The 13,677-nt window shown below is 40.7% G+C and overlaps 1 protein-coding gene across 8 annotated transcripts; it reads right to left on the bottom strand.

Moving 5' to 3' along the window:
• Nucleotides 1–8,115: 8,115 nt before the first annotated feature.
• ARMCX1 (armadillo repeat containing X-linked 1) lies at nucleotides 8,116–12,275 on the bottom strand. Of its 8 annotated transcripts, none has more exons than XM_042974600.1 (4): nucleotides 12,070–12,275; nucleotides 11,698–11,768; nucleotides 10,251–10,362; nucleotides 8,116–10,009 (listed from the first exon to the last, which is right to left on the bottom strand). In XM_042974600.1, exon 4 carries the CDS (start codon nucleotides 9,882–9,884, stop codon nucleotides 8,508–8,510), a length of 1,377 nt encoding a protein of 458 aa, XP_042830534.1. In that variant the 5' UTR covers nucleotides 9,885–10,009; nucleotides 10,251–10,362; nucleotides 11,698–11,768; nucleotides 12,070–12,275; the 3' UTR covers nucleotides 8,116–8,507. The 8 variants fall into 8 exon arrangements, with proteins under 8 accessions (XP_042830534.1, XP_015398372.1, XP_042830537.1 ...); XM_015542886.2 differs by having other exon boundaries at nucleotides 10,260–10,362; XM_042974603.1 differs by having other exon boundaries at nucleotides 11,710–11,768.
• Nucleotides 12,276–13,677: the final 1,402 nt, after the last annotated feature.

Raw genomic sequence — 13,677 nt, 5'->3', positions numbered from 1 at the left:
TGATTTCAGCTCAGGTCATGATCCTGGGGTTGTGGGATTGAGCCCTGCATTGGGCTCCGTGCTGAGCATGCAGCCTGCTTGAGATTCTCTTGCACACTCTCTCTCTCTAAAACACAATAATAATAATAATAAATTAATAAATAAAAATAAAAATGAAGCCATCTAAAATAGCATTGAGATATCATCATATCCTAGGAGTCGTTCTAGCAAAATGTGTACAAATCTGAACTAATATGAGTGTAAATTGGCAAACATTTTAAAAAAAAATATGGAGATGCAAAGCACCAAGAATAACCAAGAGAATTCTGAAAAAGAACAATAAAGAGGATTCATACTACCAAATATTAAGATGCACTATAAAGCTACAGTGATTATGACAGGATTCAAACACATTGATGAAAGGATAAACAAATAGACTAATGGACAGAGATGCCTGGGTGGCTCAGTCAGCCAAGTGTCTGACTCTTGATTTCAGCACAAGTCATGATCTCACTGTTTGTGAGTTCGAGCCCCACGTGGGGCTCTGCACTGACACTAAGGAGCCTGCTTGGATTATCTCTCCTTCTTTCTCTGCCCCTCCCCCACTCTCTCTATATATCTCTCTATCTCTCTCAAAAATAAATAAATAAAGATTAAACAAAAATGACTAATGGACAGAATCAAAAGTACAAGGACAGACCCATACATATATGGCAACAAGTTATCACAAATATGACACTGTAGTGTATGTAGTAGAGAAAGGACAGTCTTCTCAAGAAATGGTGCTGAGTCTATTGGATATCTTTTTATAGGGAAAAAATATAATCTTGACACTTACTTCATGTCACATACAAAAATAAATTCCAGGTGAATTGTAGATCTAAATGAGATAAGGCAAAACAGTAAACCTGCTAGAAGATAATGTAGATAATCTCATGACCTTATGGTAAGGGAGAATTTGTTTGAAAAGAATAAACTAAATGAATGAAAACATTGATAATTTTCTTCTTTATGAAGACACTGCTTTGTAAGTGAAAAACAAGCCACACAATCTTAATAACAATATTTGACATATGGATGGACCTAGAGGGTATTATGCTAAGTGAAATAAGTCAGATAAAAAAAACAAATACCGTATGATTTCACTTATATGTGGAATCTAAAAAGACAAAACAAAACAAAACAAATAAACGAACAAAAAAGCAGAAACCACAAAGAGAACAAACTAGTGGTTGCCAGAGGGAAGGGGTGGGGGATGAGCAAAATGGGTAAGAAGGAGTGGGAGATACAAGTTTCCAGTTATGAAAGTCATAGGAATGAAAGGTACAGCATAGGGAGTATAGTCAATGGCATTGTTTGGTGACAGATGGTAACTACACTTGTGGTGAGCATAACATAATGTATAGGCTTATTGAATCACTATGTTGTACAACTGAAACTAATGTAACTATGTGTGTCAATCATACTTCAACTTAAAAATACTTGGTGATGTAAAAATAAATAAAACGATGGATTAATCACACCAGTGATGTATATGTGAAAATTCTAAATATAATAATTATAAATGCAATCCAGAAGTATGGCAAAGAAATAATACACTATAACAAATCAATCAATTGCTGCAATAAGAACTCAAACTATTGTCTCAGTCCCAATGTCCCTCTTACACTTATTTCATTTTATCCTTATATTATTTCTCCATTTTTTCTAAAAACTTTTAAATTTTCAAAAGTTCAAAAATGCATTTTACCCACTTTGTCAAACAGGATGTCACTCTCCTTTGCAGGTGCTAGCAAAAATGTCTTCATTAGTATTGCTCACATCTTCAAGACCTAATAGCATGTTTTGTGTTCCTAAAACATCAATGTCCTATACTTGGTTGCAAGGCAAGATGACAATGTGTAATAACTTGGATAACAGAATTAGGCAGCAGATTTGAAAATGCTTAAATGCACTGATTAATTCATTCGTGGTCATATATCCTGAGATAGGAGGCATTATGAGTACTTTACTTGCTGACTCAGAATTTTTGGTCCAGACCCCCTTCTACCAATTGTAGAATTTTCATAGCCCAAATTATAGTGTATCTTATCCCCATGGTGCTTTAGCATCCTTCATAATGGACTCATAACACAATTATTAGTATCACATTTCCCAATTCAATGTATGTACCATCAAAGTTCCACTTGGCCCAACTGCATCCCCTCGCCATTCCTGGGCCCTGCCTTACTTCAAATCCAGAGGAAATACAGCAATTATCCTTTCTGCCACTGCCAATGCCACTGTGGTTCAAGCCACAGCTTGAGGAACGAGTTAATGTAGTGTCACATAGCAGGAAAGGACTATTGCTGCTGCAAACTAACCAAACTACACACATGGAAACACAGTAGAGTTAATGCTCCAAAGGGTGAACTTTGACAAATGGAGACTAGCTAAGATCCCTTGATAATGGCTTTTCTAAGAATGATGATGACCATTTTCAATGCTACCTTTCCACATTCATTTTGTATAACATCCCAAGCTAAAGTTTATTTCTGGTTTCTCTGAGCTGTGGCTCTTCCTTGCCCTTAAACCAGAACTATCTTGCCATCATAAGGTGTAAAAAACTAGGATAATAGTCCCTGGTCAGCTCTGCCCTGAAGTGTGATATTAAGCAAGATAATAGACATTTATTTTTCGAAATGGTATACTTCCATGCTTGACCCTGTCCATTCAGTCCCCCTCAGGCCTTTTGTTAAGGGTTTGGACAATGTGTGTGTTTGGGGATAGGCCTAGGGGGAAGGAGAAGGGTGGTGGGGAGATCAGGAAGCTTTATTGGGTGGTAACTTTATCCTTACAGATCCATTCAGTCCACCATTGAGATTGGGTTTAGTGTAACTCTCTGGCACTGTTGACCATTTATAATAATACAGAATGTTTGATTAGGCATAGAACCCCCTGTTTATTGAGCATTTCTAAGTTTGCAGAAGGCATAACCTATTACCAAGTGGGGTAGCATTTCTTTTTGAAAATAAAAGAATGATGATTTATGTTACTATAAGAAAAAAAATTACCAAGTAGACCAGATTCTTAGTGTTTGGTGCTCAGAACATTCACTCCCTAAGATCAATCTACATCAGAAACCAAATTATCATCAGATGATTATTTAGTGCTCAGGGAATCAGGACAAGCTGACTTAGCTAGATGTTGGTGCTGTCAAAATAGGTATATCTAATTCATTTAGTGTTGCTCATGTGTTTCCCCCTATATAGGTGATCAAATCCTTCATATTTTCCCTTTATGGATTCTAGATATTTGATCACACTGAGGAAGGTTCTTCCTACCTCTAGGTTATAAAAATAGGCTCTTGTCCCCATCAAACTTTTTATAAACACAATTCAATGCTTTCCTTTCTAATTTTTCTGTTATATACAGTTTTGTGTATTGTGAAGTAGGTGTCTATTATCAACACTTACCTTTTTCTGACAGCATACTTTGTGGAAGGTTTTTGGTTACCTCCAAAACATTAATTTTCTCCATAAGTAGAAACATTATTTTTTATGCTTGCTACTTTTGAGGGATGGTGCACTGAGCTACTATAGTAATATCTTATATTACAGAACTCATTTTCTTAAAAATAGAATTAATAGTTTGAGTAGCTCCTTAGTTCAAGACTAGAAAACAGGGCCTGGGGCAAAAGTTGACCCTGCGATGTATAATACAAGGGAAAAAGTGTTAGGGGAAAAGGGAAGTGAGACAAGGAAAGAGGGAAGGCAAATACAAGGAGGTAAGTTACTCATCTGGACAGAACTTTTCAACAAAAACACAGCTGATTACTTACATCACATGACGTTTTCAGTAAGAACACATAAAATTACTGCATCTATGACAGTCTAAGTGGAAGGGATAGAAAAGAATTTAACTGTTAGCTCTCTTTAGTAGTCTCCATTGGTCGAAGTCCACCCCACAGGGTGAACTTAGCAGAGAAAATAACCAAACAGAAGCCTAAGTGCACAGTTTGCCTGACCATATCAATTTGCTAAACCTACACTTGGAATGTTTATTGAGACAAGACAAGTAAACTATGAATTTTAAAAAATAAGCCTTGAAATATTGTGCTTTAGGTGACAATTTATAAGAGAAGTATACTTCATTTTTGTAAAATTACCTTTGGACACATTTTACTGGGATAGACCCACTTAAATTCCTGAAATTGTTAGATGATAACAAAACCAAAATATCCTCCAAGTTCCTAATTTCCTCAGTTTCCCAGGAGCTGCCATCATTTCTAAAGACAGGACACTGCCTCCTCCATGCCCCCATGATCTGCCACTATCACGGCCACAATCCTAGAACTGTACCCTTCCCAAAATGATTGAGAGTGGCAACCTCCAGTGTGAAAGCATCAGGACACTGGCATGTGGCTTGGCTGGCCATGTGGCCTGCCTGGACCAGGCTGTCACACATCTGTCTCACACAGCACTTTGCAAAGTCCAGACAATTTGGTTCCAAATAATACCAGGTGTGGGACATCAAAAGTACATGCCATGCACATAGGGCTGTGCCACGCTAAGACTAGTTCCTCCTCAGTCTCTGTTCAACAAGAGTTCCAGAAAATTTTTGGCATCCACTCACACCCTAGGTCGCCACATTACCACAGCAATGACAATTCTGTATTAAATGCCCACTGTTCCGTGGCCTGGTGTCATGGAAATTAAATGGTCACAGAAGCACAAAGAGACTATACAGCCAGTGATCTTCCAGAAGGAGGAAATAAAGATATAAGTGGGAGGGAAGGAAAGGGGGAAAGAATGAGAGGGAAGGAGGAGAAATCTGCCAGAGCAGATGGATGCTAGTCAGGCCTATGCCCCTGCCACATGGTGGCTTTTTATTATTAACCTCATTTTTACCCACATTTTAAATGAGGTTAAGTAATAAAAGTCACTCAGCACCCCAAATTCAACATGGCTTGATGTAAATTTCTTTTTTAGATGTTCAAGCTACACATCTGGGTCAGAAAACAAGTGTGTTCTCATTGCCTCTGTGTCCTCAAGTATCTCCAATGAATTTTTTTCTAGGAGAAAATTAGAAAGATTTTAAATCAGGCTCTGAAAGTTTATTTACAGTGTACCTAATTTTTTTTTTTTCGACGTTTTTTAATTTATTTTTGGGACAGAGAGAGACAGAGCATGAACGGGGGAGGGGCAGAGAGAGGGAGACACAGAATCGGAAACAGGCTCCAGGCTCCGAGCCATCAGCCCAGATGCCTGACGCGGGGCTCGAACTCACAGACCGCGAGATCGTGACCTGGCTGAAGTCGGACGCTTAACCGACTGCGCCACCCAGGCGCCCCACAGTGTACCTAATTTTATAAAAGTCACTCAGTACCCCAACTTGAACAAATCAATACAAAAGTCATTATTATTTGCTCAATAGCCAAACTGCTCATCCTACCTGACACATAAGAGCACCAAGATAAATATTTTCTTTTTCATCTGAACCTCAACTATTGGCAATTCCTAAGACTTTACTCTTTCTTCTACACTTTGCTGTGTGGTTATCTATAAAGTTATGGACTCGACATAAAGAATATCATCTCCATTTCTGTCTTCATCAAGGGGAGTTTTGTATAAAATATCTATGGAGGCATTATACAGACATTTGGTTCCAAAGAAAGCGATTTTAAAACAACCTATTGCTGGGGCACCTGGGTGGCTCAGGTGGTTGAGTGTCCAACTTCGGCTCAGGTCATGATCTCGCAGTTTGTGGGTTCAAGCCCTTCATCAGCCTCTGTGCTGACAACTCAGAGCTTGGAGCCTCCTTCAGATTCTCTCTCTCTCTCTCTCTCTCTCTCTCTGCCCTCCCCCGCTCTTCTTCTGTCTCTGTCTCTGTCTCTCTCTCAAAAATAAATAAACATTAAAAAAATTAAAACAACCAATTGCTCAAGTTTGGAAGGCCACTGAATCTACCTCTTACTGATGAAGTGATCTTGGGAAACTTACCTATATCCTCCAAGTCTCATTTCTTCTTCAATAAAAATATAATATTTACTTGACAGGATTGTTGAGGAGATTAAGTGGAGGGGGTAGGAACTCTATAAATTCCAAACAGTGTCTGACAAATATTAGGTACTACCAACTTTTTTCTTCTTTAATATACATCTTGTAGATAAATGCGTTGCTTATCAAATTTGAGTAATATTATTCTTAAAAAGAAAGAAAACTCAAGGGCTTCTAGTTTTGTCTGAAATTATTATTGTAATCAGGAGAAAAGCAAACAAATTTATTTAGCATAAGTTCTACATGACATAGGAACCCTCATAAGAAAATGAAGATCCAAACAAGTGGCAAAATCCAAATGTTTATATAGTAGGTTGAAGGAAAAGATGCAATTGTGTAAAAGTAGCTAAAATATGGGGAGATTAAAGGAAGATAAAATTTATTTTAGCAAGATCTTTTTGTACAGAAATATCTCAACCTTAACTCCCTCTCTAGTGATAAGAATGTGTCTGTCTTTCCTCCTGGTTTAAGGAATACAATTTTCACATAAGATTTTTTTTTTGGTTTTTGTTTTCTTTTGTTTTAACTTGTTTTATTTTTTACTTTTTTAAATTTACATCCAAATTAGTTAGCATACAGTGCAACAATGATTTCAGGAGTAGATTCCTTAGTGCCCCTTACCCATTTAGCCCATCCCCCCTCCCACAACCCTCCCGTAACCCCCAGTTTGTTCTCCATATTTATGATGTCTCTTCTGTTTTGTCCCCCTCCCTGCTTTTATATTATTTTTGTTTCCCTTCCCTTACTCATATGAGGACTTTAAGAGACAAAACAGATTACTTAAGGTTTTTATCTCCTGCCTTCCTGTGCCTATTTTTTCAAATGTTTTTAGCTCAAAATAATCCTTATGCAAAAGTGGCATATTCTACCAACCCTAACTCTTACATAAAGTTCAAAACAAAAAAAAACTCACAAAATGAAAATAAACCAAGCCACAAAATTAAGAAAATTTAAATTAATATTACTGATATTGATAATGTTGCTTTGTTGGCTCCAAATCACAATCTGCAATATGAATACGGCAGTGATACAACAGCACCCATTCCCTTGATGTTTACACCTGTGTAACCACCAATTAAATTGAGATATAGGTCATTTCCAACTGTCCAGAAGGTTCCCTCATGCCCCTCCCAATCATTCCCCAAAGTAACCACTGGTCTTATTCCTATCACCATAGATTAGTTTTGCTTATTCTTGAATTTCATATAATGGAATCACATGATAAATGTTCTTTTGAATCTGGCTTATTCAACATTATATTTGTGTGAGTCATCCATATTGCCACATATAGCAGCATGTGTTCTTCCTTCTTGCTGTGTAGCATGTAAATATAGCACACTTTATTTATCTATTATACCGTTGATGGTCATTTGTTTCCTGTTTGAGGCTATTTTGAATAAAGATGATATGAACGGTCTAAATAAATAAATAAATAAATAAATAAAATATTCCTTCAGTAAGGGGAATCTGATGACTCCCCCTCAACCCTCTGCCAGTTTCCTAACTCAAACTACTGCAGAACCTCTATCAGTACAAAATGATGTACTTATTATGGAGCAAATACATCCTTTATGTATTAAATACATTTTTACATTTTTCTCATTGACTAGAATTTCATTGATCTAAGATGCCTTTGATTATTAGATGCATCATTATTTTATGTACCACTACAAAAGGAAAAAAAATACTTCTAATTAAAGTATGGCACAATGCTAAGATGCCATCAACTGTAAGATGCATCATAACTTTAGAGATCCCAAACTATGGGGGAAATAAGTTATCTTATTTATGATCAGTGAATACAGTAGTGCTACTTTGTGCTATGACAATATTTAACAGAACACAAAAGTTGTCTCCCAAGTCACCAGTCATTCTCAAAACATCCCCATTTTTATCCTATCCTTCAAGCTCAGCTTACTTAAGTGCCCCCCTTCTCTATAAAATTTTCCCTGAGCACTGCTGCCTACAGAAGTTTTTGCACTGATGGGAGGGGTGTGGCCATGATCAGAGGTTCGTGGTTTTGTTAGGACAATTTTGTCTCGATACATCTTGCCTTTCTAAATCGTAAACTCAAGGGACACAATACTTTTTTCTGGTTAAAACACACAACTTTATTGATGAAACACAAGTCTAAGATTAACAAATGTAAACCAATACAAAAGTGTAGCTTATTTATAATTAGTTTGCTGTCAAATTAGGTAAAGGAAAGAGCAAAAAATATCTCAGTCTAGGTAGCAAGATGGAATCAATAAGTGCTTTCTTTATACAAGCTCTAGTATTCATTTGGCATCCTTAAAATGGTACAGCCTAAAACCAACCACCACAACCATCATCACTCTTGATGATCCTTGATATTCATTATTCCAAAATGGCAGCTGAAAGGATCTCTTTGCCATATAAGCACAATGGCAAACAAAGAATTTACAAAATGCATTGTTCTCAAGTGCAAACTAAGCAATTATCTCGATATTGTTTGGGACATACACCCAATTAAAGTTTGGTCAATACTTTTAGGACTTTTACTTTCACTACCAGATCATTGTGATTTGCTAATGCCTTAATTTTCTTAATACACACTCCAGATTCTTTGAATAAGAAAAAAAGTGAACTTCTGCTGAATTCTTTCTTAGATGATGCAAGTCCTTCACTTTTTATGTTGTCATTTATATTTTCAAATAGAGTAAGGATATTAAGAAGAATCTCTCTGTCCCACTCTTTATTAAAGAGGGAAATCAATTCTGATGGTACTTTACAACTGACCAGCTCTCTTGTCATGGCTGGATTCTCAGTAAAGTTTATAATTAGTTTCATAATCTGAATCTTGGTGAAGTAATTTCCCAGGAATAACAATGCAAAAAAGTCTGGAAAAGAATAGGAAAGCAAATGTTGGTAATGATTAGTCACAGTCATGTTAGTTAACAGTCTTAGTCCGGCCATCTGCACAGCTGAGTCCACGCGGCAGATCACAGTATCATCACACACTTGACTGATATAGGTCTTAATCTTTCCCTGATTTTCAGCATTCACACTCAAGTTATTAAGGGCATTGTAAGCTTTTTCCCTAATAATAAGATCTTTGGTTTTTATCAGTTTTGCAATAATTGGAAGACCACCCAACTCACGAATGGCATTTTGGTTAAAAGAATATGCTGCATTGTTACCCAGAGTAACCAAGGCTATTTCTTGAATAAAAGGATCATTTGATCTTTCCAGGATGTTAAGAACCTTTTGAAGGTCAGGAGCACCCAGAATATCATCAATTTTATAGGGAAAGTTGAACTTGCCCCTACGAACAGGCCATGCTGTAGCTGGAGTCCTGGTGCTCTTACCTCGGGTTCTTCCCTTGGTTTTTCCACTTGCCCTACTCCCAGCCCTAGCACCACTCCTGGTGGGGTGACAGCCTCCACCCCTGCCCCCTGGGCAGGGTAAACTGGGTGCAAGGGTCCTGTTCCCAGAGATGGTACCCAACCTGGCTCCTCTGCCCGCCTTTGCACTTGCCTGTTCCTTCAGGGTGCTGAAAAGGGCTTTGGCCTTGGCCTCTAGGCCTCCTCCACTCTGGGGCCCCAAGTGGACCTCTGCCTTTACAACTGAACCACTCTCAAGTACCATGCCCACCTCAGCCTTCACCTTTGAATCACCCTGAAGTCTAGCTTCAGACCCCATCCCAGCATTAGCTTTAGCTCCTTTCCCATTCTCAATCCTAGTCTCTACAATATCACTAGATTCCTCCTCATCATCTTCATCATCGTCGTCCCAGATTTTCTCATTCTCATCTCTTCCCCAGGTCAGTCTATATACACAGTAGCAGGCGCCAGCCCCAATCACCACACCAGCGGCCACGCAGCCAGCTTCCCGAGTACGGCCCATGCTGGGGACAATGTCTGAGCCGAATTCTTAACTGGGGCAGAATGAGATTGCTCTGGCCCGGAGGGGTGCTCCTATATTGGGAACAGAGTCAGCAGGCCCTGCTGCAGCTACAGATACAGCGGAACCTAGGAATGAAAGAAAGATTTAAGGCGTCAGTTTCTCTTTTTGTGCCTTTGCATGCAGACAGACTGAACACAGACCGACAAATGTAGAGGACATGACAGGGAATCAGGGCTGGATCATTGATTCCTCTTCTCTATTGGGGAGGTAATTCTGAAAAATTTCCCCACGTCCAGATTCTCCAACCTCATGTTCAACCATCCCACCCCAGTATGTTAAATTTAAGGTACCTAATCATTTCCCTACCTCCCTTACCCCAGATGTCCTGGGGGTAGTGGCGCCCCTACATACACCCATACAGGTTCAGGCACTTTCTTCCTTCTCTTCCTTGCCTGGAAGTCCGCTGGGTCCTGCAAACCTGCATACAAACAGGTGGGGAGGAGGATGCTGAATGATCAAGGGACAGAAGGACCTCATCCTGGAAAGATACACATCCCTTTCCTGCATCTCTGGCCCTCGCTCTGTGTACCGCAACATCACCATCCCCTCCTCACAGAGCTGTGGCTTTGAAATTTATTATCTCCCTTCCCCATCTCCTTCATCTCTTTCAAGTCTCCACCCTATCCTCACCCAACCCAGGTCAGTTGTTTCCTTCAAAAGTGATGCCACAGCCCTTTCCCTGTAACAAATCAGATGGTGGTGGAGAGATTGTCTGGAAGGCGGACAGACATAAAATGCACAAAGTTTTGGAGCTCACCCTTCCCTCCACCACCTCCAGCATCACAGAGGTTCCAGGACACTCCTCCCTTCACCCATTATACCAACTTCCACTTCTCTGGAGCAATTTCCTTCCTCTCTCATCTCAGTTTCTGTCTCCCCCATTAAACCTAAGGACTGAGAACTCTGGGACTTAGTGCTTTCAGGAAGGAGACAAACCCAGGATACAGTACTCCAAACAGCAATTTGAAGCAAGATCTCCCCACCCCCGTTTCAGGATTCCCGTGCCCCGCCCCCCAGCCACTTCTTTCTTTGTCTAATACCTGCAGAGCACTTTGTTTTGAACGCTCCAAAATGGTATAAAGAGGAGGAAAGGAGGAGGGATGCAGAGGAGGTTCATGAGGCCACTGGGGTTTTCAGTCTCCACTTTTCTCCACCCCAGGAGTCCCAAATATTGCCACCACCCTCACTTTGGCCTACTTTTTCTGGACAATTGTCGCCTTCTTCCTGCTTCTACGGTTGAATTGGCCCTAAAGTGTGTCCATAGACACACATGCCACACGTCAGAGGCAAACGGCTTGCGGACAGAACAGCACTTCAGAAGGTCTCAATACCAGCTTTTCCAAATTCAGGACTCTGGTTGTCAAACGGATTTCATGTTTTGGTCTCTAATCCTTACCCCTACTTCTCAGGACTCCGCTGACATCAGCCCTCTTCAAGCCCAGCGTCCACTCACCCATTCCTGCAGCACCCACCCTCAGAGGTCGGCCATTTTCCCAGCAAAAACCACACCCCTTTCGAACAAGTAGAAAAGGAGGAGGCGGATGAGGGAGTATGGAAAAGTAGAGAAGCAAAAGAAGAGCCTCCTCCCCGATGCATTCCAACCCCCAATGACAGCCATTTTCCCTGTAGGCGCCGTCACATCCTTCTTCCTACATAAAATAACAGGAAGGTAGCTGGAGTCAGAAATGGGCCCAAGTTAAGGCAAGGACCTCAACCATCCCCCACCCTTCCAGGGGCCGCAGGGCGATCCCACCTTTACACCGACCTCCAGGGATTCGGAGCAGATTCTTTACTCTTTTCCTCTGGGTGGTATACAGCGCCCTACTGAAAGACATAGGGAATGACAGATGCACAGCCCCAAGATTCTGGCTTGGTAGATGGATGCACACAGGACTAGAATCTTAATATCTGCCCTTCCCAATTCAAGGCCCTGGATGCCAAAGTTTTCAAATTTCCTCCCTCTTGGTCCGGGATGTCCCCAGGAATCCAGCCCCCAAGTCCACCATTTTTATTCTTGGAAGGGCCAGGGATAGTGGAAGGGTGTTGAGAAAGTCCGCTTTGTTTCCACCCTCCGCTACCCACACCGTAGGGATCCCCCCCGGGCTGCTCCCATCCACACACAGACCTGCTGGGATCCGGGCGGTTATTTCCTCCTCCTTCCCTGGCCACTGGCCCGCCCTCCCTTAGGGCAATAGGGAGCTGGTAGCCGGACAAAACCAGGACCAGGATTTGAAGGACGTCGGCAAACGTCGGCTGCTGCTCACGTGAGGGCCACGTCACCCGCGAGTGCAGGACCCCAGTTACCTCTCCCATCCCATCGGCAGTGCAGCAGGAACCCGCCCACCCCTTTCCTTCCCCGCTACATCAGGTCCTGCCACTCATTTTCTTCTGCCAATCCCGGAGACTGAGGAGAGCTGCTCCTTGTGGCTGGAATTTGCCTTTCTGTGGTGAACAGGGAGAAACTGCATCTGTTCCCCTGTCCATTGGTCTTTTTTTTCCCTCTTTGAGGAGCAGTTCTTTTTCCTTCTCTACTCCCTCTCCAATTGCTTCTCCCATTCTCTCACCTTCTCCCACCCCCAGTCATTAAGGGCCAGCGTTTTCCCGACACCCCTATATGAAATGGAAGGAAAGATTTCAGAAAAGAACATACATTGTGGGAATATCTTACTTTCTTAAACTGTCCTGTCCATTATTTAAAATCAGTGATGCATTACTCTTATATTGAGAAAATAAAATGATGCTATTTTTTAATATTTTTTAATTTTTTTAAGGTTTTATTTATTTTTGAGAGAGAGAGAGAGAGAGAGAGAGCACGAGCAGGGAAGGGGCAGAGAGAGACGGAGACACAGAATCCGAAGCAGGCTTCAGGCTCTGAGCTGTCAGCACAGAACCCGACCTGGGGCTTGAACTCACGAACCGTAATATCATGACCTGAGCCAAAGTCAGATGCTTAACCGACTGAGCCACCCAGGCACCCCAAAATGATGCTATTTTTATTGGAGTGGAGAACAATTTGAAAGGTAGGGAAAACCCAAAAGGCCTCATTAATTACATTTATTTATAAGAAAAATGTTTCTACCAGTTATAGCCAAATAGCAGCTTTCAAAACATACTAACTAGGTTTAAAATTGGAAACAAATTTTTCATACAATCTATGAATTACTCCACAAGGAGATCTAATCTTTAGTGGTCTAACTTTGGCCACTTAATGTGAATGATCTACTTTTTCCACTTTTGGATCACCTTACAATTTGGTTTAAAAAAGCAACACAATCTTGTCTTGTTTCATTAAAGAAAGACATGTAATTTAACGTCCTAAAGTCTTGGCTAACTGCTATGTCAACCTCTTATGATATGATGGTTGTTCTGAACACCAGCCCCTGGATTAGATTCCAGTCCACTGAGGTAGAGGCACCTAAGGGTGTGAGGAGTATAGAAATGGTCTGATCCTCTCAGCTTTGTCAAAGGAGGGATGAAGGTGCTGCCCTCTCAGCTCTCCAGTGTTCCAAAACCTCTCATCTTTACAGTTAGGCACTGATTCTGTTGGTCACTCCAGCTCAGAGCCTGGAGCCTCCTTTGAATTCTGTGTCTCCCTCTCTCTCTGCCCCTTCCCTGCTCATGCTGTCTCTCTCATTCTCTCTCTCAAAAATAAATAAAACCTTAAATTTTTTTTAAATTAAAAAAATAGCATAATTTTATTTTCTCAATATAAGAGTTATGCATCACTGATTTT

This window comes from Panthera tigris, chromosome X, assembly GCF_018350195.1.
Source record: "Panthera tigris isolate Pti1 chromosome X, P.tigris_Pti1_mat1.1, whole genome shotgun sequence".
Classification (NCBI taxonomy): domain Eukaryota; kingdom Metazoa; phylum Chordata; class Mammalia; order Carnivora; family Felidae; genus Panthera; species Panthera tigris.
Note: the sequence above shows the minus strand (reverse complement) of the source record. Positions and strands in the feature narration are given on the sequence as shown.